We start from the raw sequence: 25718 nt of genomic DNA, 5'->3' as shown, positions 1-25718 counted from the left end.
AACGAATTCTAAGGCAACGCAAATATTAAGGTTAAGAGGCTGAGCTCGTAGATGATGATAAATAACATAGTTATGTATAATATATTACATTTCTGACTGTATATCCCTGTAATTATTACACACTGTAGCTTTAAAACATGAGGAGAAAGTTCCATAATTTATTTTGTTTTGCTGTAATTGTATAAAGATGAATTTCAGCCAGCCTGTAGACAATTTGCTTGAATTTTATTCTATTGTTAATCCAAATATTTTTACATGCTCTCCGAATATCTCTCCATTATCTGTCCTTGTACCATTGTTTCCTCGTTGATCACTATGGCCACAGAGATTTTTTTTATGTAACTTTTGCGCCTGACATTCAGAAGTGCCGAAAAAAATCACAAACTCTGCAGCTGTAGTTGAGCTTCAGATCTGGAAAATGGCTTTATAGGTGGTATATGTTTGCATTTGCATATGCTCCACCCTTGAGGAAGGCACACAGAAAAAAGTTTGCATGCATTCATGGCTGTTCAAATACAAATCACTTTGTCTTTTTTACAGCGCTTTGAAGCCACACAAACCCTCTAAAGCTCAGGCCCTAAGTGTTAATACTTAGTCTTTTCCTATTGGAAGTTTTTTTGTAGTACCTTTTTAGTACTATCTGTAGTGGTTGGGTAATTGAAATATAAAACTTGCTGACTTTGTGCATCAGTCCACACAAAAACTCCTCTCCTTTACACTGCTGAAAACCAAAACAGCACCACCCCCTTAAAACCCCAGAACCTTTTCACCACATCTTCCTGTTTAGAAACACCAAATAAATTTCACCTGACTTTAAATGCCATTTTTTACTTAAAAAACAAACATATATATAAAAAAAAAACTTAATGCGAAAGAATTGGTGACGGTTTCACTTGCTCTTAGGATGTGCGGTTTGATTGACAGCAAAGGCAGCAGCAAATATAAAAGCTTTCACCAGTGTCCTTGAAGTTACTGGGTGTACTCCACATTTTAGTGAAAGTCTCTAAAAGCAAATCCAAACAAGGATTCATCATCTGAGCTTGTTCCAAGAGGTAGAAAAATGGGATAAAAATGTTGTCCTGCACAAACAGGTGATAATAATCTCAGTAGCAAAATATTGAGCAGCTCCACAACAAAAGGCTGTGTCCACTCCAACCTGACTATGAATGCAAATGCGTTCAGAGTGCATCTACAACCTTTTGTTTCAACTACCACACTAATGCCATTAATTTCATGCCACACGGGGGAAATACCTCACATGGCCTATGTGAAAAATCTAAAGCACCTCTACCTGAAGGCTCCAATTTTTTGTCTTTTCTAAGACTTTTCATGCCACTATTTATATTTAAGCAGTTCCAAAGAATCAACTGTGGTTAAAAACATTTGTATTAAATAGTTTAAGAGTGAGATATAAAGTAAGGAAAAAAATATCCCCCTTTCTTTCTCTTGCCAACCAAACTCACCCTGCAGAAGTCTAGCAGACAGGAAGGGGACCAGAGATGCAAAACAATCAACATTCCTCTGATCACGTTGGGGATGAAACACACACGCGCAAGCACACATGGAAGTTACATAAGAAGCTGAATACCTAGAGCTACCTCTAAATATACTCCTTTCTAAACAAATCAAAATTTGGCCAAGCAGCAATACCTCTGGTAGTCTCTTAAGGATGCTGAACTTCAGTCGCTCATTGGCTTCACTGTTGTCCAAATCTGAAAAAAAAAAAGATGACAATTTTGTAAAGTATTGAATTAGCATGCAACATCTCATTGAGATGCATAATCTTAGGAGGAAAGGAGAGAAACAAAAAATTAAACCCCAAATGGAATACAACACAACTTAATACCAGTACAAGGTAGAATTCTTCAAAAATCCAAGTTTGTTTTGAGGGCAGTTTTTAGACAATATTAAAGGCTTTGGAAGCTATCAAGTGTCAAACATACCCCCATATGCAAGAGCAAGAAAGAAAAAGGCTGTTTCCAGAGCAATGCAGTATAAGAGAGCCACCATGCCAATCTGTCTCCAGTTTTTTTTTTTTTTTTACCAGAAGAAAGAAGTCATGCTTGTAAATAATACAACTAAATTCTGTCACAATTTAAACTCCTATGGGATAGGGACAGAAAAAAGGGCTCTTCAAACAAATCTCACTGATGATCTAATTTGGATTTTGCTGGTTTTCTATGCTAACAAAAGCAAAAATGAACCAAATTGTGCCAGTACTGCATTTCTAATGAAACCTGTAGCTACATACGTTTCTAGGTCAGAGGTATGATGTTGGTGTCCAGGTACACATCTAATAACTGCATTCCAGATGTTACAATATAATATATGAATCCTTATAGTACAGTCGATCACCTCTCTTAAAGGTATAGTGGAGGATGTTCTTTTTTGGGTTCGATCATCAAAATAAGTGGTCCTCCTAATTGTCAATCATTCTAGTGATATGTTTACATAAGGCTGCCATACGTGCTCGTCCCCATTTTAAATTACGGGTGATGAATCTGACATAGTGGAAAAATTGCAAATCTTTTGCAAAGTAAGCTTGTATAAGCCATGCAAACAGCAAGTTCTTAAAGAGCTTGCACGAGGAGTAATAGGCTCATGCATGCTCTCGCATGCTTTTAATAGGTGTTCCCTCTCGGGAGCGGGTACAGGGTTGTGCATGTGCATTTTATTTAAGTTGAGAGGGTGGGTCTTTTTTTTTTTTAATCATGAAAATCCTCCACAAAAGTAATAAATCAATTTCCCAGTTTTCTCCACAGCTTGTTATGGGAAAAATGTTGCTACTTTAAACATGGCATGAGCATATGAATTCCTTTTTATTGCTGGTGCCTTCTGTCCAGACTAATTTAGAAAGCAATAACAAAATAGGGGGCTAATATAAATCCTTGAGGAACACCCATACATGTGTGTGGTGCTGATGTATTTCCTGCTGTTGTGAATATGTTCTCAGATAAATATTTAAAGACATCAATTTATCTGAGGGGAAGCCAGCACTGCCTGTCTCTGGCTGTGATTAAATGTTTAAGAAACAGCAGTAACTTTTTCACATATCCCCCAACTGCAGACAACTCTGGCATGAGGGCACTATTAATGACTTTTTCTTCTGCATTTCTCTCTAAAATAATTCTTCTAAAGACTTGCATTACAAAAAATGCATCAGAAAAATCATTTAAATACCAATTCGACTGCTTATCTTCAGCATGTTGGCAACTGCATCTTTTATCTCATCTTGTAAATTATGTAAAATGTGGGTGAAAAAATGATGTAGTCTGAGGTCAGAACCCAGCCCAAAGGAAAACCCGTCCTCTGGAGAGAGGGTTCAGCTGTAATTAGAAGCAGATTTTCAACACCTGAGAAGCCAATTATAATAAATTAAGCACACTGCGTGTTGAACAGAGACCTGAATATCTGATTCATCCCCAAGGAGAGAAGCGCAGACCCCCAATCACTACACAATCTTTAAGTATCAATTTCTATCCTTTTTGAAGTTTAAAACCGTTCAGCTTGAGCGTGTTACACAGTCACAGTGTCACTGTTCGAGTTTTATTATTAACAAAAACATTTTGCCAGGAAGGAAGGATCTGACAAAGTTTCATTTGATTTGATTTAGGATTCGAATTGCTAAATAGAACCTGTCTTACTACATGAAGTAGGCTAAATAGCAAACAGCAGCACATTTAAGCTGGAGCTAAATTAAAGAACAAAGAAAATATTAAGTTTTTTTTTTTATGTCCAGTGTGAGCTAATAGGGGAATCTTTGCATAATGAGCACAACACTGAGAAATAGAACAAATCAATCACAGTGTTGTTTCTGGTTGTTAAATTTAAGTGACAGTAACGTTTCCCAGAGTGCAAGTTCAGTAGAAAATGTATCTGACAGAAAAGAGCATTTAGGGTTAAGGCCTAAGGAGTAACCTTAAAGAGATGCTTTACATTTCCTTGTTTTCAGTTGATAGTAGTATAAAGGTTTGCAAAAAGATAATGGAAGAAGAATAATGACCAATCTGATCTCATAAATACAATTTCACTAGTATTAAAGCTCTGTTTGATTAACTGTGGGCTGGAGAACCATTGTGTTTACAGGCGCAATCTCTTTAATTTAACCATTACTTTTTATTTTACATAGGATTTTTTTTTTTTACACAGTTTATACAGCTACTTTAAACTACATTACTTTTTGTAATAAGATGAATTTTGTGGCTTTAGAGGAAAATTCAGAAAGTAGTTTAGGCAGGTGTGACCTAAAGTAACCTTAACTTAGATGACTATGGTTGACCACAACCATGCTGACAGCTGTTAGGCTCGTCAACACCAAAAAAACACTGATATGAAATAAGCAGGTCAGACAGAGCACGAAAACCAGGCTGAGACTAAAAAAGGCAAATGTGATGGTCAGACAGAGCACGCAAACCAGGCTGAGACTTAAAAAGGCACATGTGATCTTGTGTAAAGTGATCGTCATTCACATGCAGATAGGGAATTCTAACAAATATTTTTAGTGTGAATTTTATCTCTTCAGCTCTACAGACTTTGTGTTACAGTTTTGCCAGCAGTTATTTCATATTCTGGGGTGTTTTCATATATAAAACCTGCCTTTAGCATTTAGAAAAGGTCATTTTTCTTTGTACATAATAACACATTTGGGAAAGTTAAAACGAGATAAATGTTGCAGCAGCTCTGACCAGTTTTCCTTTAACTACTGCAGGGAAATATCCCTGTACCGTCATGCATGCTGCCATTGTGATGTTTCATAATGTAGGACAGGGATTCCCAATTCTAGTTATTAGGAATATAATCCACACATAGTTTGTTGCAACCTTTAATGGCACTTATTAGAGCTTTCTTTGAAAATTGGTTACCTCTTGCCCCTCTTCCATAAAAGCTACAGCTGTGTGTTGTTGGACTTAACTAATTTTCCCACCTGGGCCATGGATCTCTGATCACATTAACATAAAACCCTTATATTTATGTTTGCAATTGCGAAACAGACTTTCTTTTTTCCCATTATGAACTGGACGGTGCTCCATTACACATCCCTACCAAAAAATAACCCTTGTCCTTTCTAGTGTTCATTAATCTTAGTGATGTTTTCCCACATCCCGGTAACTTCTTTAGGGAACTGCAGAAATACCACAGTTTTGTTAAGGCCTCTTAGAATAAATTACACTCTTTACAAAAAAAGAGGCCTCTGAAAATGTACAAATATGAAGAGACCAGACCTAGGAGGACAAATGGACCCTGCAAATTGAAAAGTTGCTTTCATTCACAAATGAACTTAGTCGATCTGAATCATGTTAAGAATCTGAAAGAGCAGCATTAGAGCAAGACTGCATAACTTTTTTTGACGCAAGAATTAATTTCATTTTAGATAAATAATGTTTCAGGTCTATGTAGAGAACTTGGTGTTTATCGATGCTCTGTAATATGAGAGGGTCGGCCCTATCACTGAATGTTTTCAGCGGGACGTTGAGCTGTAGCATAGCAGTAAAATCCTCTGACATCTGAAACCAACTATAGACAATTCAAAGGTAAAGACTAAGAGACAATAAAAAAGGACTATAAAATGATTCATTGTGCTAAAGGGACATTATCCTGGCCTGACGGTCTCACCTGGATAATGCTTTGAACCCTGAGTAAAGGATGGCATCTCTTAAAGTCACTTGAGTTGCTAATTCATCTTTGACAAACCGGAAGCCAGGCCCCTACAATCAATAAATGCTGTCCTGAATTACACACCAAGACCACAAACCACTAAAGTGTGACACCTACTGCATAATAAGCCAGTCCTCTTCATAGAAGAGCATGTTCACTTAACCAGAGCTTCTCTCTGTTCCACTATGGCCTCTGTCCCTGGTATCAACACCTCATCCTCTGTGGCGTTTTATACCAACTGCTCCTCTTCCAGCACTTTTCTGTTGTCCTGCGTGCATCCAGCATACATCGCTGCAGCTGTAATTGCTACCCTCAGCTGCCTTTTGGGTATCCCGACTAACCTCCTCATAATCGTGAAACTCAGCAGTCGTCTGCGAGGCACCTCCATGACGAAGCGTCTCTTTTTCAACTTGGCTTTGTCAGACCTCCTCTCCCTGTTTTGCGTACTGGTTGCTGGAGTCATTTTTGCCACTGGACCCCATTTGCCACATAAATTGTGCCAGTTTTTCTTTTATGTCTTCTTATTCTGCGTAACCTCCAGTTCCAACATCCTGCTGCTGATAAGCATTCAACGATACTACAAGGTATGTCATTCAAACTCCATTATTGTAGGAAAACAAAGTCAAACTGTGGTTGTTGCTGATTATACTCTTTGGCCTATTTAAGAAACACTTTACTGTTTTTGACAAAAAGGAGCCCACATACTTTGTATCTTTGTGGTGTTTACCGAAGGGCATTTCCTTTCCTTTATTTGGAGACAAATGCATTTTAAAGCCCCTGTAACACCTTGACGATTTATCCAGAGTATGCCTGACATCCCAGAATCTCCTTAAACGCTGGTTTATGCCGAACTTTCTATATATCTTTTTCAATTTTGGGTGTATACATAAAGTTTTCATAACGACTTATGTCCAACGACAGCCTAACTTATGCATAACGCACAGCAGCATAATGCCCATAAAAGGTCACAAGTCAGTGTCCTGAGGGGGGCAGCGATGCGCCCGGAGGCGCCGCGCCTACATAAAAAGATTTCTTTGATCGCTGTAAAAAGAACAAGAGATTCAGCGTCATGTCTGTTAGGACGTTTGTTGGTCATGGCTGTGGCCGTGAATGCAGGGAGGATCCATCACACTCACCTTCTCGTCACCCTATGATGGGGATGAAGTCTGGAGGATTATTGCACCGAATTGCACCAAACCGCTGCCAATATACCATAATACAGTAGCTGTAACTTAGAAAGACGTAAGCTGTCGTCTGGAACATGCGTTATATGTTAGAGATAAGTTCTTGATAAGTTATGCACAAGTTACTCATAGGTTTTAGATAAGCTAGACACCACAATTTATGAGTGACTTAAATTTAACCTATGTTAACGATCAAATAACTGTAACTTATGCCCTACGTATGGCATATGCTGGCATACATCAAGACATACTCGCCATATGTCCATGTGTGCCAGCGTGTTTCAGCGTGCTTAAGCGTGCTCATAACTTATGCAACATATGCCAGTGTTTCTGCCAGATCTTTTGTACGCTGTCATACATTGGCTTTAATCATCAAAGTGTGACAGGGGCTTAACAGACACACCTCATTACCTCAGTGGTCCACAATTTCAAGCACAATAACCGGAAGTCTAGAATTGCTTGACAAACAGATGGAAAATAAATTTTTTTATTTAACTAAGAGAAGAATTAATGAATAGTTTACATTAAACATTGTGTAAGACTATGTAAAGAGATATCTGGCTAAAACTCTTATTTTTTTATTTCCCAGATTCTCCATCACTCTAAGTGGGAAAAAGTGACCCGAACATGGCAGAGGGTTTTACTTTCCTCTGTATGGATGCTTGGGGCTCTACTTTCTCTACCACCTGCTCTTTTACTTAATGAAAAGAACAAGGGAGATATGCCATCCAACAGTAGCTGTAGGAATAAAGAGATCCACCCAACAGCAGAGCTAGTCTACATTGCTATATTAATGTCAGGTCAACTAGTTTTGCTGTTCTTTTACATAAAGCTTGTCAGAGGTGTAAAGAACATTAAAATGTCGGACAAGCTAAAGCAAAAAATTAATAGGCTCTTCAGTCGGATCCTTGCTGTCTCTTTGGTTGACTTTTTACCTCTGATTGCTCGCCTTGTCGCTGTTGCTGCCCACATTACACACTTAGAAATGTTGTATGATATTAACAAGTATCTGACATGTTTGGAATGTATTTACTTTTTAAATCATTGTATGAATCCACTGCTGTTTTTCTTTGCCTCTCGACATCAACTAGGAAACAGAGAAAAGAAGAGAAAGCTCTTCCTCATGGCTCTTAATGAAAGTTCTTAACAACAATCTCCTTTAAACTTTTTATAGGTGTGATATTAATACAAATAGATTATATTGGTGTGATTCTATGTGCCATTTTTCTTTTTTTAAAGGTGTATTTTGGCATTAAAATGGCTCAAGACTGAGCCTTTGTTCTGTATTTTCTTCTAATGTGTTTCCTAAAATTCCCAATTCTAGAAGTACTTAAGTTATTACAATAAATTTAAGGAAAGAAGTGAATTTAGAAAATGATTTGTATTCTCTGAATAATAAATTGAAAAATCTGGATCAACATTAGAAAAATTAAACAGATCTTACTTTCGCTGCCAAGCTTTTCGTATGTTTCCACTTTAAGGCTAGATTACTTATTTGCTATAACCCTAATATTTATCTACCTCCATAATCTTTGGACTATTTTGTTGTCATTTGGGTTTTACGAGCTGGCTCATTTTAAAGGTGCATACACACCGAATGCGGTGTCTGCAGCGAGGGCGGTGGATTTACATAGTATCTCTGTGCAAACCATGAGGGGAAGAATGCAGGCAGCAGTAAATTTCACATGGTAGGAGAGGTCACTGCTCTGCTCTCACCACGTGCTGCTAGACGGCACTGAGGTGATTTCAAATTAAAGCAGCACAAAAAACTGTTTCAACTCCACAAATCTGCACTAAAGCAGCACTAAAAAATAGACCACTTGGGTTCAATTGAGAGCTTAATGAGGGGATGGTTAACCTCTGTGTGACCTAAAATTATTATCTATAATATATCTGCAAAAAAAGTAGATCATTTTAGCTGTACAAACCTGCACTAATATATCATTATTTTGTCTCTTTTGTTCTGTGATCAAATTTTGCTCCAGTCCATTAAAGGCTTAAGTGTCAGACATAGCCTGTCCTTTTATAGAGCAGGTCGTGGCAATTTTAAGGAGAACTTAGCATCCTGTTTCTTCAGGGATCAAAATGATGATTTAATCTTTCATTAAACATTTTCTAGAGTTTTTTTTTTTTTTATTTGACTTCTTTAATTAGACCTCAGCCCAGTTCGAATCATGCCCTAACGCTTTCTTTGCCAGTAGGGTTTAATCGGACTGGGGCGGGTGCTGGGGGGTGTCTTTGAAACATTATTTGAATAACTTGAAATTTTTATCATTTTCAAGTTATTTAAAATAGGGAAATCTGGCCAAAATTTCAAGTTCATGAATTATTATTTTTTTTTTAAGTAGGTTTCATCAATCAGACCTTAACATTGTGAATGAGGTTTTTACACTTGGGTTTTCACCTGTTGGTATGTGAATAGCTCAACACTGGTCTTACTATTGAAAGACTGAGGGGGAAAAAGTGTTAATTTGTGGGATTGCATTGCATTTTTTTTAAGTCAAAGACTCTTGCTGACTAATATCTTAATTAAAATCAGTGGAACTAAAACTAAAATCTGACTGAAGTAGTAAGTATGAAGTAGTAAGTATTTAACCATGTTTTTGCTAAAATAATTTACATTTTCATCTAAAGACTACAGTATAGGCCAACACTAATTTGAATAGTTTTAAAAGTTGACACCTTTTAAATACCACATTAGATTGGACCAAAAACAAAAGCGTCTATAAAGCCTCGAACTCAATGTTTTTTTTTGGACATTTTGAATTGAAAAATCTTCCTGGATGGGACGTGAAATGTCTTTAACTTGGGAAACAAAGTCCAATTGATTGTTTTTTAAATTTTTTGGAGTGACTATGACCTGGATGACTTAGAATCTTCACCAGCATTTTGCTCTGTATGATAACCAAGAAACAATTGCAAAGTATTTAACTGATTTAAATCAGTTAATATGTTTGTATGGATTAGATTTTTAAGTTTCTGCAGATAATTATTCATTTTTCTGGTAACAGATTGAGATGACAGTTGCTGTAAATTGGTATTCCAAGACATTTGATTTAATTTAAAGTTTAGGTTTCTTATACAGAAATAACAAATAGAGCATGAATTATTTCCAAAGCAATATTATGCCAAAAAGGGGGTAAAAAAAAACATTTTACATGTAGTGTCCCATAGATGCAATTGGTTTTGCAATCTAGACTAACATTGAGTGAAAGCATTCCAGGCATTTAAAGAAACATCTTCAAATACTATGAAAAATGTTTGTCTGCGATCCGTTTTAAAGTTAACAAGAATGACAGGCTTTTTCCTTTCAAGGTTTTCTGCTTGCAGAGGACCTTAGCTGATTTATTTTGCCTTAAAAATGTGTCGGTGTATTTACACACAAACCTGTCATAAGACGAGACACGAATGTTTCGGTGAGCTGCAGGAAACCGTGGTCAATGTACTGTAGAAAGGTTTGATGAGGGAGGCAACGAACAGCAAACACAGCAAACAGGGTGTGATAGCCTGGAGAAAACAAAAGGATGGCATGAGAAAAAATAAAGGAAAAAGGGGTGAAATATTCATAGAGGTAAAGCTGACTTTGTGGAATGAATTGTATACGAAATATTGCACGCTAAGATTCATGAATTAGCTCAGTCCAAAGTCACTTTAAAATGAAAGCTTTACTCCTGAGTGACTAAGAGGAAAGAATTATGTACCAAACAACTGCAAACACTGTGAAATTAATTCAAATGAGTGAAAATGTATTCCCATCCTCCAGGAGCTTTGTCAGCATTCCGCTAATGCACAGTTCTGTTGTGCCTCGCTGGGAATGCGTGTTTTTCTTTTACGGCTCACAGGGAGACAGACAGGATTATAAGAACAAGTAAAAATGTGATTGTGCACGATGCTACCAGGTGGGAGGGGCAGGCAGAGACTCCGGGTGGATTCCAATATCCGAAGCATGAAGTGAAACACGGCCCATTCAGCCGAGCCGCCCTTCTGCTTCCTGAAGCCCACAAGTCAAATCGAAGAAAGAAAAAAATAAATTATAATGAAAGGATTATATAACTCGGGCATCAACAGTTTCCAATGTAAACACAGCAGTGCATGTGCCTCTTCTTAGCTGGAACGCCTCAAAGTTGTCTAAAGAGGAAACAGAACTACTTACAAGCACAAAACATGAGGGCCGAGTTTGTTCTTCAGCCAGGCTGACTCCAGCATGTGCCTGATGAGCTCCAGCTGAACACAAACATAAGTTTACATGTTTTGAGAAAGACATACTCCATTAGATCCAAATAAAATGTTTCCCTCAGATGAAATCGGCTGCCTGGAAACTTTGCAACAAAACAATCATTTTTAAGGTTTTGCATGAAAAGATACAAAAATATGTTATTTCTGCTATAATGATTGGAAGGCCCATAAAATCCGGACCTTCAAAGTCCCGTCTCTGAGGGAAGGTATCTTTCTACATTAATTTTATGTAATTAGTTCAACACAAGAATCAAACACTTGAATTGTCTTATTAGCACAGAGTGAGATTATACAGAGTCCTGCTGATGATCTACTTATCTGATTTAGGTGTTAAAAAGGAGACATCTCTAAAAGTTGCAGGCCACTAATAAAGGCCTCTTCCCTTTATTTAGGTTGTATTTAGGTTTTTTTATGCCCTACAGATCATTGCACTGGTTTAGCATGACCTTAGGGTCACACAGAACATCCTCTGGATTTTTTATAATTCTACCAATTACAGCAAGTCATGTATGCCAGAGATGGTTTAAAAAGAATAAACAAAACGGCTCCAGTCCATCTTTTTACCACTATCATGTTTGATTGATGGGGTGATTTTTATGTTTTTGAAATGTCTCAGGGATGCAGTTTTTAAAGAAAGTTGCTCAATATTGATGTTAACCGAGGTAAGTGAGGCCTGTAGGGTTTTAGATGTTTAGAGTTCATTTGTGAAGACCTGGAAGAGATGACAGAAACTGTGTTGCCATTAGATATGCACGCAAAGACATGTCGATATTCTGCTAATTTTGACAATACAAAGTTTTGCATATACAGTATTTTCATTAAATAACAAATGCAGTTCAAATTGCAGGTGACGACGTTTGTTGAAAAGATGACTTTATCCACTTCAGGTCTTCTTCTTCGTCTTTTTACAAAGCAGTAAGGTAAAGCTGCAGGTCAAGTGACCCATTTGATGCAAAAAATATGTTTCCATTGTAGTTTTGCAAAACAAAAATGTCATTACTCAGTGAAGCGGAAAAAACGTTTTAGCAAAAAATTTGCAATTTTTCCAAATTGCAGTATATTCATTAAAAGTATTTTCTTTGTGTAATTATAGTTTGCAAAGTTTGATGGTTATTTGAAACGCAGCTAGTGAGCTTATAGAGTGATCATAAATTAGTTAGTAACACCTCGGAAGGTTAAGTGTTTTGTGTTTTCTCGATTCGTCCAAAAACCTTAAAAATGACCTCTTTCCTGAGTATGAATTAGTTTGTTTTTCATATGTTCTTAATTTCTTAAACTGATTTTGTTATGGTTCTCTCCTTTTGGACTTTGAGTTTTCAGTTATCTATGTCCTTCTCTTTTGTTGATCTTTGGTTTATTTCAATTTTGTGTTATAGTTAAGCAGTGTTTAGTTACTCTCTGTTGCCCCCTTGTGTCTGTCTCCTTTCTCCTAGCTCCCTTCTAGTCACTTCCATCCACACCTGCTCCATATCAGCTGTTTACCCCAGTCTTTGTTCTGTCTCCCATATATACTCTCCCTCTGCAGTTCTTCAGTGCTGGTTCCTTGGTGTTACTTCGCTCCCCATGTGTGTTTTCCCTTGATGTCTGCAAGAACTCATCTTTGCCTCCCTCCTCTCTGCATTTGGGTCCTCAACCAACCTCCACCCTCACGTTGACAGCCCTACGATGTTAGATAAGTTGTATCTGAGGTTTCTAAATATATCAGCCAGGTATTATTAGTATTCAAGACTAGGTGTAGCTAGGCACATCCCTATTGTGTAAGTTGATTTAAGCAGCATTCCCTCCTTGATACATACATACAGTACATAAAGGTATAGAGAAGGCTGTTATTTTAAAGGAGAAGTCTGGTCATATTCAGTATTCAAACTTCTGAAAGTACTTTAAATATCAAATTATTACCTACTGTTAAACAAATAAGTGCTTTTAATTAAGAGTAATTTTATTTGAATGTGCTTTACTGGAGAAATCCATGTTTGTCAAAGAACAATACTGCAACCTACCGGTTTGTGACGTCATTGGCTGTTGAGCAAAACCCAATTCTATATCTGGTGTTTTTGTCACGGTGTGCTATTATCCAAGTCATCTTGAAAACATTCTTCTTCAAGCTGTTGGCCACATATTATGTGTTTTTTCTCTGGCCAGAAGGTCGATGGCAAATCCTCCCTCTTCGAGTTGACATTCCAACGACCACAACCGCAGTAACTCGTCCGTGGAGGATCATGATTTGGAAAGGTGAAACAACTACATTTTTTTTTCACTTCTACCCAATGTATTACAACATCCAACTGCCATGCACTTGGGCATGTCAGTTTAACTGTAGCTCTCACAAATTTCAATGGTGAAATCTTTAAGAATTGTTGATGATGGCAGATGTGTCCATTAGTTCCCAATGAATGGCGCTAGGCTTACTGGCCCGTGACTTCACTGCCAAAAGATGTCAGGAGTGAGGTGAAACAATATTTGAGCATAAATTTTAATTCATTGAATCACTGCAAACATATTAGTTTTAGGTATAGAAAATGATCCATTGATCATTCCTTGCCGACCGAACTTTTCCTTTAATGGGTGGATCGTCAAAATAAGTGGTCCTCCTAATTGTCAATCATTCTGGAGATATGTTTACGTAAGACCGTACTACGTGCTCATTTTCACTTACTGATGGTGAGTCTGACATAGCGGGAAAAATGACAAATCTTTTTTTGGAAAGTAAGCTTGCATGAGCGATGTAAACAGCAACTTTTAAACAGAGTGTGCATGAGGAGAAATGGGCACGGGATTGCTCTCATGTATTTAATAGGTGTTCTCTCTCAGGAGCAGGTAGAGGGTTTTGCATGTGCTTTTTTTAAGTAGAAAGGGTCGGTCTTTTCAAAGATTTGTGGAAATCCTCCACTATACCTTTAAGAACTAAATTTTTGATTCACAAAGATTAAAATTGCCTGATATTTAGTGGTATCTGAAAGGAATACAACAAAAAAAGAAGCAACCTGTAAGGGTGAAAAAACCTATTCCCAGCACACCTTTTCTAAAATCTATTCTCCCACTTCCCTTTTCCCCATTCAATTTCCTCTAAATAACACTTAACTCTCTCAGCTTGTTTCGCAATAAGTTTGACCACAACCGAGATCATCCTAGCGCTGGTGAGTTGTTTGAAAACAGCCAATGTTTTTTTCACCAATGAGTGTTCAGCTGTCTCCTGAACAATAACAGGAAGACAGTCTGCCTCATCCACATCCTGAGCACCAGTGGGAAACCTGCACCTAATGCCAGCGGCAACATCCTCCTTTGACCTCAGGGTAGTAGTTTCAATTAGCTGCTCTTATGTAACAGATAAGCCCGGAAAAAGGGAAAAATAGAAACACACATTGCGTTTCTCTGGGCCTATTTTCATAACTTCCTAATTCCCCGATGAAAGCTGAAGTTTTCAAAACATACGTCATAACTTTTTCAGCATTTGAACACATCAAACAAATTGTTATTCTTATGTGAAGAGCTCAAATGAGTTTTAAATATTGGGATTTGCTTCCAAAAACTCACTAATTATTCAGAGAAAAGGTCTATTTTTCCAGCTTTTTTATGTCTTATGATAATGGTTATTATAAAGTTGTTGTTTTTTAAACATTTATATATTTATTTAAAGGCAACCAAGATACAGACATTTTAAAGTCGTAAAATAAAGCTTTTATTACAATACATAAATCATCAGTTCCTTTAAAAATGTTTGACATAATTTAAACAATTTTTCTTTTCAAAAAAACAAAGGCAACAATCATTCATACAGCTACTGCAGTTTTCTTATGCTACATTCACACCGGCCACGCTTTGGGCAGCAAAAAAGTGCGTGCTGCTTCCTTTTTGATGATTAAGGTCAGACGTGCCTCAGGAGCATCTTTAACCCTCCTGAAGCTTGTCCAGTAAAGCGTGTCCAGATGCGTCTGATGCTTCTGCTGCTCCTGTGTTTAATGCCAGAGAGCAGCTTTGCTATATTTGCTCTCATAAACTGGTAAAAATTAGCTTTAATATATTTTTTAAGTGAATAGTCCACTTAAAACGTAGTTTGTGCAGTCAGTTCATCAAGATTACAATCCTGTTTTCAAATATTATTTTGCTGTAGGGGCTGCGCAGATCCCCACATACCAGCCGTCCACTTGGCACAAAGTAGATATAAGCATTTTTCACATACTGTACGTAATCAAAACTGAAGGCACCAAAGGCACCAGAATAATAAAGGCGAACGTATTTTGCTGGCAGGTTTTAAACATTTTAATTTATTTTAGGCGTTAATATTTTGTTGCAGCGGAGTGATCATAGCGTTCTGCATCAGTAGTGCTGTGTCTGACTCCCTGCCAGCTCACAGATCAGCTTCTCTTATTGGTTGATGTGGCGCATGGAGCGGCAAAAGTAAAAAATTTTCCAACTCCAGCAGCTGCTGCTTATAAAGCACGTAACGCGCCTCAGAGAATTGATTTGGGATGGCACATGCATAACTGACATATCCGTATTTGACAAGTAAGGAAAAAAGTTCAACTTTAGGTCATATAAATCATAGGAATGAGTATAATCTTAGATAAAACCAAAATGGCAGCATCTGGGTTCTGTTTTTAACACAGTTGCCTTGCAGCGAGAATGACTTTAAATTCCAGCCTGGGGTCTTTCCCATTTTGAAAAGTTAAACATAAAATGAGACTTTACCTCTCTATACTCACAAAACAAATGACATTAATATTCATTTGTTTAATCTGTTGGTTTAATTTTTTTATGAGAATTATTAAAACACAAATGATTGTTGAAGGGTAAGTATTTCATGATAGGATGGTTGTCCTAAAAAAAAGTTTTTTTTTTAATGTTAAATAAAAAATAAAAAAAATTTTGTTATCCATAATAGTTCTACAATAATCCATTAGTTGAATAAAAGGATTTTTAAACATTTTTACTTAAGGCTACCAATTAATATGTTTGTAAAAACTCCCAAACAATTAGAAAAAAAAAATAAATATGGCAAACAGTCATAGACTCATGAATAAACATGATTTGGCCTTCACTGAAAAAATGAATAAGGTCTATACAAAGCAATTAAAAAGTAATCGGTGAGGATCTCCTGTAGCAGAATAAACAAACCCTGGGGACAGAACAACTTCTCATTTTCGGAAAGCTGAATATCGCAGCCAGTTTGATTTAATTGCGTTAGTGTTAAATATGTGAGCAATTCATACCCAGCAATTAGCAGGTTATTCTCTGTCTGAACTGTTTGTTGCAGCTTAGGCGGGAAATAATAAATATCACTGACAATAATGCAGAGTGGAGCTGTAATCTATCAGAGCAGAAACTTCCCTACCTCCTAAAAGCTGTAATCTATTTCATCCCCTCGGTGTCCATGCAGCCATTAGTCTAAATAAGCACCAACAAAAGGAGGACATGATCTGTATTTGTAGAGGAGTAGTCAGGTCTTTTGTTTTTTTTTATTTGAAGGATGGCTTAGCCTGACTATACAACAAGCTACTAGGTTTGTCGTCTGCACTTAAAATAAAGTGACCCTAAAGGCTGATTCTGTTTGAATAATTCTGTCTCTATCTCCGTTCCACTCGGCTGGATAAACCCAGTAATCACCTCGTGTCTCTGAGCCGGCGCGCGGCCAGAAATGATTACACGGCTACCTATTTCCGTTACATTCAGCAGGATGTTGAAGGTGTGTGGTTAAATTCCACGAGCTTGTCACAGCAAGGGAGGATTTCTTCCTCTCCGTTCCTATTTTACCTCTGCGAGTCTCAAAAACTTGGCATTCTGCTTTCTATTCAATCCAAGACTTACCCTTGGCCTGATTTATACTGCCGCGTTGATGTATGCTGTATGTCTGCTTTCAGCGCCCCGAAACCGTGGGGGGATTTACGTCAGTGGAATATTAAAACCTGACTTTACAGAACCAACAGTCCCAGTGAGACCCAGGACAAAGGCCTGGTGTCTCCTTTTACGTGGAAATATAAAGGAAAGCATCACCTGCATTTAATCTATCAAAAGATAAAATAATCTTCTGTAAAGTAAAATATATACCTTTACTTCATTTGTTCTAAATAAACCAGTTGAGTTTCTTGTGTTAAATCCCTGTAATAGCTGTATTCAGCCTTATAAAGTGCTTTCATTTAATGCGTGCTGACTCTAAGCTCTATGATGTTGACTTTAGTAGCTCTGAAGAAACTGCAGCTTTAGGAAATATGCAAATCAAAGCCAAATATAGAGACCCTGACATGAAGGTGACTTGAAAACCTGCAGGTTTCTTTGTTGGTCTTTTTGTATTCAGACAAAACAATTATCAGCAGCGGTTCATCCAACATTGGTGCATAAAAGTACTGGCAGAGTCTGAGTTCTATGAGACTGAAAGGTTTCCCTTTTTATAAAAAAAAATACTTTTTTTAACCTATATATCAAAATAGTTGCGTTCGCTGTTTTTATTTTAAATATTTTTTATCCGTTTTTTTTTTTATTTCCATTTCCTTCACCACGTGTCATTATTTGGTGAAATACAACATTTCTCATACTTCATCTCAGTCAACTCTTTCATGAGCTTATTGTGCCGCCCCTACACTACAAATTGCACGCACACTTCCTTAACAGTGAAAATTAAAAACAAATTAATCAAAATGGGTCCTAATACCAATAAAATATTAGAAAATATTTTGTGCTTTTCCAAAAGCAAATTTGAAGAAAGTTTCATTCTCAGACTTTCGTATTTCCTTTAAAATGTTATTTTTGTCCTTCTGTTGAGATAAAAGTGCAACCAGATGTTTCCTTTCAAACTATTGCCAGTTCTTACCTGCCTCAGAGATGTTTCTGTCCAAACTGCATGGGAGAATTACCTGCTGACTACTAACATGCTCTCTGGCAACCCCCAACTGTCTTTGGTCTTGGTTTAAAGCAGGTAAAAACCTTTAAACAGTCCTAAAGTATATCGTTCCTGTGTGCCTCTCACTTCGTGTTCTTGGTGAAATCACAAAGGTAGATTTGGAAACGCTTTATTGCCAAAACCTTCTTGTAGTTCTAATAATAGCAAATAACTGCAAGAGAAATACCTAAAAGTGTAGTGGAGGATGTTCATTTTCGACTTAGACATGGACTCAGTTTTACATATCCTTTGGGATTACTCCTTCCTGGAAATTCTGGTTCCAGTAGCTTATATAGAGTACAAAGAGTGAAAGCAAGATGCCATTAAAGATAAAAATATAACAGACAATATAAAAAGAGTGTATGTAGTACAAAAAAAGCATAAAAAAAAGAAAGTTGTAATGTCTTGGATTATGTTTCCCTTAGATAGGAAAATATCTGCAATATCTTTCTGGGTGGATTGTCAAAATAATTGGTTCTCCTAATTGTCAATCATTCTGTTGATATGTTTATGTAAAGCTGTCCTACGTGCTTGTCCCCAATTTCACTTAGAGGTGGCGAGTCTGATATAGTAGAAAAATTGCTAATCTTCTTTTACAAAGTAAGCTTATATGAGCGATGCAAACAGCAACTTTTAAACAGAGTGTGCACAAGGTGAAATGGGCTTGTGCAAGCTCTCGCACGTTCTTAATAGGCGTTCCCTCTCAGCAGTGGGTACAGGGTTGTGCATGTGCATTTTTTTTTTAATAAAGTGGAGAGGGCGGGTGTTTTCAAAAACTTGCGAAAATCCTCCATTATACCTTTTAGAACTGGAAGAATATAACCAATTTCAGTATAAACTTACGATATATTAGCTTATTAAAGTAGTTATTAAAAGAATCCAAATGTGTTCTCAGAATTTGTGTTTGGTCTCGAACTAAAAGCACTGCATGGATGGAGCTGTCTGCAGTGAGGTGGGCTGCACCTATGTTCTAGTGGGGGTGTGGAGATGCCTCCTTACTGTTCCCATCAGGGTCTGAGGCTGAGAGGGGTGTTTACAGATTAGATGTCCAGCCTGAGCCCCCTTAGTGTCCACCTCCTGATCCCTCACACAAATGGAAGATCACAGGGCGTGGAAAGATGCCTCTATCATCTGTACTAGGCGTCGTCCTGCACCTCAATGCAGCAGAAACACTAATGGCTTGGGGTTGGGTCTCATGCACCCCAGGCACAATAGCATTCTTAATGCACACAGTCATTGACATCTAGCCTCATTACAAAACTTCACATTATCACATACATGCGCACAACACCACAGGGAGGGAGAGTTTGAGGAGCCTGGTTCCCTTGGTCGCACCCAGCCCCTGTGCCAGTTCATCTAGAATGAGGAGAGTGAGGATGACCAAGGGGCTCTGACTGCACCATTTTTTTAAGTCATTTTCTTTATACTGTACTTCAGCTGATAATATCTTTATGCCTGCAAATGATTGTGGCATTTTTTTTTTTTTAAACTCATCCTAAAAATTTGACTTCAAATCCATAGCTACTCTCCTGCAATGCTTAAAACATCTTGCATCATGCAAAATGTATAAAGTATAGTAATATTGATCTTAATAGCGAGGCTTCCTTATCCTGGTTGACATGAAAACCTTTACTACAGTTTTTCTTTCATTTAAAACTTGAAATAGTAGTTTATTTAAAAAGCAAACAAATGTCTTAGGATATCAAACTAACTGAATCAACTAAAAAACAAATTTTTTCAAAGAATCAGGACTAACATTTGGGGTTGTAAATGACAAAATGTGAAAAGCTTAAAGGGGTTTAATTCCCTAAAAGTACCTCTTGCTCACCACACCTTATTTTCCACAAGTGTACTAACTGAACGTTTTACTGTCTTCTAAATGTGTTTCTGTTCCAACATCAGGAGCCAGCAGCTTGCACCGAAACAAAGAAAAAACTTATGCCTGTTTTTAAAAGACTCAAAGCATCCTTTCATGGCGTCTAGCAGCCTCTCTGAAATAAAAAGTCATACAGTTAAAGTGGCAGCCCACTGACTTTTTTTTTCACGGAGCCATTTCCACTTTGTCACTTAACCTTTCAAGAGTAGGGGAAAATTGAAATAAATTTTACTTCTACTTGGAAACCACTTTATCTTTGAGCAACACACACACACACACACACACACAGTGTACTCACCAGTTTGGCTACATAGCTGACCACCAAAGAGTCAATCTTCTTCTTCCCCAGTTGAGGCAGATGTCTATTGAGATGTTCTCTAAGCTTGTCGACTGTCTGCAAATGCAAGATACACACGTTCGGTATTTTTAGTGTATTACGTTTGGTATTGCATTTATTTGCATGCTTTATGCAGATATTTGAGAGCATGCTGGGGTCAAATTGAGTCCACCATGTAGTTTTCTGGCAATTTCTAAATATTTTGAAGAAGAGGGGAGAACGTGCAGATGTGAAACGAGGAAGAGGGTAAAAAGTCCGAGAAGCAGGGCTAAAGAAGTTTCTAGTAAGATTATTGAGGGCTAAAGATGATGTAAGTAGAAGTGATGGAGGGAATGTAGTGAGTAATATCAGTGGACTGGGTCATCCAAAGAATAGATTAACTGAACTCTATTAAATTGAGGCTATCTTTTTCTAAAAAAAAAAAAAAAAGAAACGTGCTGAGCACAGGGAAAACTCCAAAGATATGAAATTGTCCATCAAACACTGCACAGTTTTAATAAAGCTGGACAAGGACCTTAAGACGCCTCTTTTGTAAAGAGTCGATTCATTTGAAGTGTAACAGGAACTTCACTATAACAGATGACTGTGGGGGGGGAAATAACCGGTTGTCAGCATTTCACCGTGGATTTTCAGCGATCTATATATCAACTTGGGTTATGGGACAGGGGGGAGCAGTGGCAGGAACTGTTAAACATTTCTTGAGCAGACACTGGAGAGAAAAATCAACACGTGATGATTTAAATTAACATAAAGCATTTCAAAGCAGGCGGTGCCTCAAAAAGAGCTGCTGATAAGCTTTCCTGGCTCTACTCTTGGATTTTGAATTTATCCTTTTGAAGGATCACAGCCTTAGAAGAGAACATTTTAGCACGATCAAAACCAAAGAAATGCCTAAGATATTATCTACATTTTAAAGTAATATTTGAATCAATCTTTTTAAATTAAAATTTGAAACAACTGTACATGATTCAAAGTATATTTATTTATATATCTCCCTTGTAGGGCCGCAACTAACAATTATTTTGCAAATCAATTAATCTATTTATTGATTAATAATCTGACAACCAGAGGTTCCTTAAAGAAGATTTTTTTTACTAAATTAGAGTCATTGGATTAGTTCTGGATAAAGCATATTGACAGACACATTTTTTTTCATCCTTAAATGCAAAATGTTTACATATTTGTTTTACAATTTTGTTATAATTTCTGCTCTGAGTTCCGCTGTCAGCTAAAAGCATGTCTTACCATCTCTATACTCCATTTAACTATTAATCGATCACTAAAACAGTTGAGGATTATTTAAATAATCGATTAATCAGGATCAGGATTAATCCAATTAATTATTTCAGGCCTAACCACTTGTAGCTATGTTATAAAAACAAGGAATGTGTCACTTGATGGAACTTTGACGGTTTGTAGCCTGTTACTGACGCCAACACTTGGTAAAGATCACTAGAGATCATAAATGGTTGATCCATATTGTTTAGAAGCAGAGGTTTAAATTGCTTCTTTTTTAATTTCCTGTTGTCACCAGTTGTGGTGCAGTAGTAATTGTAGTTTGTATTTGAACAAATAATAAAAAGCTAAATTTTAGCTGTATTCTCCTCTTATTTTTCCTCTGATTCATAGTGCTACTTTTTTTTTTAAAAACAAATCTGCTCACATCAGCTTGTGTAGAGATGGACTGATGTCAGTCAGCCACTACAAAATAGCGATTCAAGCTTACGTCACACTGATCTGTGTCTTGCAGGGTCTCCTGGAACAGTGAGAGTTTGAATTAAACTGGTCCAGATGTGGAAAAAGCTAGATATTTTGATGTAAACACCATGCCCTTTCACATATTCTTATGTCCTACAATGTCAGGACTAGATAGTTGATAATGTTATGGTTTGCAAATGTTTTTTTCTCAGCTTTTAAGTGATTACTAAAAAACTAGTCAACTGGAAGGTCAAGTCATCAATTTCACTTTTGCTCCTTTTTAGACTGAGTTTAGTAAATCTTCATAATGCTGCATGAGGTATAATGATATTTCTGCAACATGTAAACTGTTCTGTTTCTGCATTATGCATGCAGATCAGCATTCTACAGTATGCCCAAAAGATCAAAGCATAAGGGCCTGTCCTGAAATCAAATTAAGTTTGATGCAGTGTTAAATGCATGGGAAGTATTATTTACCTAATGTAGCACATCTTCCTTTGACAGGAAGATAATACAGGAAGGGGTTGCAAACCTGCTAATCGACTGTGCAATTTACATTTGAAATTTTTCCATAAACAAGTAAATATCAAAACACCTCTTCACTCTTTTACAGGTTTGAATTTCTTTTTCGACCTTTAGCTTTAAGAATAACTTCAAGCTTCGGAGTTACTGAACAGCCTTCTCTCATTTAACCTGCCCAGGTCAATTTATATGCAAATAGCCCACCTCTACCATCCTAAGACAAATTTTCTATTTTCCACTTTTATGTGTTATAATATGCTATAAATATTTAGCATTTGCATAAATATTAAAATCTAAATGTTATCCTGCAGAAAAGACGACGAAGAGCAAACATGATGACCTTCTCAGAGGTAGTTTAAAAAGTTATGGATTGTGTTAATTGCATTCTTTTCTACAAGATTAGATATATAATATTCAAATAGACCTTTTTTCTAATGCATGAGCAAAAAGCTTTTATTCAGGTGATCAATGTTTAAGCATTATCCCTATGTGTATAGAACGTACTCCTTGGATTATTGATTTAAGGTATTTAAAACTTGAACCACATTCTCTCCGATGCACTTTGTTTTTTGTTTAAGATAAATGCATGCAAACGGTGATGTGCAAAACTTCATGCCTTCTCGCCTTCGTTGACATTATCTTGCCTTGTCAGTAGAAACGTTGTTTCCTGTGCTTTTTATTTCAACAATATCTAACCACTGTGCAGCACATTTGTCTCTTATCTTAACGTAACAAATCCGGTATTTTAAAAGGATATATTCAATAGAAACTGTTCACTTTATCTCCATATCTGTTTAAAGGGCTCGCGTCCAATGTCTGTGGCAGTAGGAAGACTTTTCGATTAAATGATGGCACCCTGTTGGCTTATCATATTTTAATTCCTTGCTTAGCACTTTGGTTTGTTCCATTTGTAAGCAAAACTGAGCACTTTTGTTTATTTACTATGGTAAATAAACAAAAGTGTGAAAATCCCCCCCAAAAAAATTCTATGCTAAGAGGGAAGGACATGAATAGACCTTGGAATATAGTATAAGTGTTTGTTTTCACCGAGGTAACCGATACGGCCAGCAGATTGCAGCAGCAACAACAATAAAGTTTGCTGATTGCATAAATTCTTTTCAGTCTCAAGGAGGACTAAGTAAACACTAGCAAACAATGGATGTATTTTTGCTCTCTTTTGACATTAACATACGGCTTTGAGCATTTTTTATAGATGTGACAAAGGTCCTTAAAACTTAAAATAGAACCAGAGAAGTTAGGATATTTTGGAAAATTCTTATTTTTTTCAAATTGTCGTCTAAACAAGAAATTTCTTTTGATAAAAAATCTTTTCTGTAATTTGGAAGTACGCCTTTGCTTAAATAGCGTGATAGCCATGGGCTGTTCTAGACAGGGGCCAACAGGGGCCAGTGCCCCTGTAGATCATGTCCTGGCCCCTGTTGTGGCCCCTGTACTAAAGACAAAATACTAAGAGAAATTCTAATGATGAAATGTGCCGGAGCAGACATGGTTTCTGAAAGGTTCTTTGGATCGATTTAATTTTATTTCTTAAAAAAATTCTGTTTTACTAATTATTTAAAAACAATAAGGTGATAGGTTCAGTGATATTGAAATAGGATCCCAGTTTTCATCTGTTTTTTCAAAACAAATAAAAAAAATACTTTGATTTTATAGAAAACTATAATTTTAACCTAAATTAAGTTAAAAATATATAGAATTCCTAAATGATGCATGTATATTGACCTAATATTCCAAATAATAGCTTTATTTTATCTACAATTTCTTGAGTTGATTTTTTTGCTATGCTAAGGGATTTTTATTTTGATTGTAACGATAATCCAAATGAATATTTTCAGAAAGAATACATAACATTTTAATTAAACCCAATTGAAGAAATTTCTCTTCATGCAGCTCTTTTAATATATTTGAATACCTTGCCCGTTTTTTTTTTGCTTCATGCTTTTCTGTGCCCCTCCTAAAACATGCTGCCCCCCCCGGAACATTTGGTCTAAAACCAGCACTGGTGATAGCATAATATTTCATTTTATCAGGGACATATAAGTCTGACAACCATTCCTAAACATGGCAGTATGTTTGTGTGAGTGCAGACTTGTAGCCTTAGGCGGTTTTCTCACCAGGCCGATGAATGCCCTTTGTTGATGATCCTCTTCTTGAAAAAGTGGCACCAACTTTTTATCTACAGAGGGAAAAGAAAACACACATAAAAGATGTTTTTTATAACCAAGTTTTGATGCCAAAGCAATATAACTGCAGCACTCTTATAAAGTAGCAAACTTTCTGTAAAAACGGGAAAAAAGTAAACCTTTTGGCAAGTTAATTAGACAAAAGAGATGATGACTTATTAATCAGCAGATACATTTGGTGCATTTTCTGCTTTAAAGATACATCTCCTAACCTCAGGGATTAGGAGGCAGCAACCCTACTGCGCGAGTCGTTTTATGTCTGCCTCATGAAAGCAGACCATGCTGGGGCGTAGATTCTTTGGACACACTTGCATACACAAATACTTTTCATCTTTGATCATTCACACAAAAACCAGCCTTTTTGATGTTATACTCTGACATGCTACCAATATAGAAAGCCCAGGCCTGGTAGATTTACAATACGCATGTTTGAGCTCCTATATGTTCTGCTGGAAAATTAAATGTTTTTCACAGAAGGATTCATGAGGATCTCTAAAAATGTCCATGATATGGCACCGAAAATCATCACCGAGTTGAATGGATTTTATTTAAGTGTTTTCAGGCCTGTAGTTATCCCTAATGCACCTTTTCCTACCAAAATATTTCAGTTCACACATTTTTTTTTTTATGAATAAACTTTAACAGAGAACTATAAACAGTCAGATAATTTGCAATTATCACCTGGTGGCACTAACCTCCCTGTACAGTTTGCAGTCTTTGTGTAATAACTGAGTATTCTACTGACCCTGACTAAGACACCTTTGTAGAGGAAACCTTTGCTGGTTTTAACATAGGGCAAAGTACTAAAATACTAGGCAAACTACATATGCTATTACTTTTTATGATATAAAAATTTCAACTGTCAGTTTAGTTATTAAAATATATATATTTTTAATGTTGGAAAGTCAATTGTAATACATTTATGAAAATGTAATTATTTTGTTCAATGTAGGGCTGCAGCTAAGGATTATTTTGCAAATCGATTAAACCGTCAATTATTTTTTCGATTATTCGATTAATAATCGGATATTAAATGGTTCCTTAAAAAATATTTATTACATAATTTAAACCAAGATAAAATTCAGATTTTCCCCCTGAGGAGTTCTGGATAGAGCATATTGACAGAAGGAAA

At 36.7% G+C, this 25718-nt stretch overlaps 1 protein-coding gene across 1 annotated transcript in view; it reads right to left on the bottom strand.

The window, feature by feature from the left end:
- The window catches only part of gsap (gamma-secretase activating protein), a 48765-nt gene that overhangs the window by 4446 nt on the left and 18601 nt on the right, over positions 1 to 25718 (bottom strand). Inside the window, exons 24-29 of the mRNA XM_015388262.1 lie at positions 24518 to 24579; positions 20124 to 20219; positions 10993 to 11063; positions 10736 to 10830; positions 10227 to 10346; positions 1651 to 1712 (exon numbers count right to left, since the gene is read on the bottom strand). Of these exons, the coding sequence (XP_015243748.1) occupies positions 1651 to 1712; positions 10227 to 10346; positions 10736 to 10830; positions 10993 to 11063; positions 20124 to 20219; positions 24518 to 24579 (506 nt within the window). The remainder of the gene's footprint in view (positions 1 to 1650; positions 1713 to 10226; positions 10347 to 10735; positions 10831 to 10992; positions 11064 to 20123; positions 20220 to 24517; positions 24580 to 25718) is intronic.

Source organism: Cyprinodon variegatus, unplaced genomic scaffold (assembly GCF_000732505.1).
Source record: "Cyprinodon variegatus isolate N-32 unplaced genomic scaffold, C_variegatus-1.0 Scaffold418, whole genome shotgun sequence".
In the NCBI taxonomy this organism is placed as follows: domain Eukaryota; kingdom Metazoa; phylum Chordata; class Actinopteri; order Cyprinodontiformes; family Cyprinodontidae; genus Cyprinodon; species Cyprinodon variegatus.
Note: the sequence above shows the minus strand (reverse complement) of the source record. Positions and strands in the feature narration are given on the sequence as shown.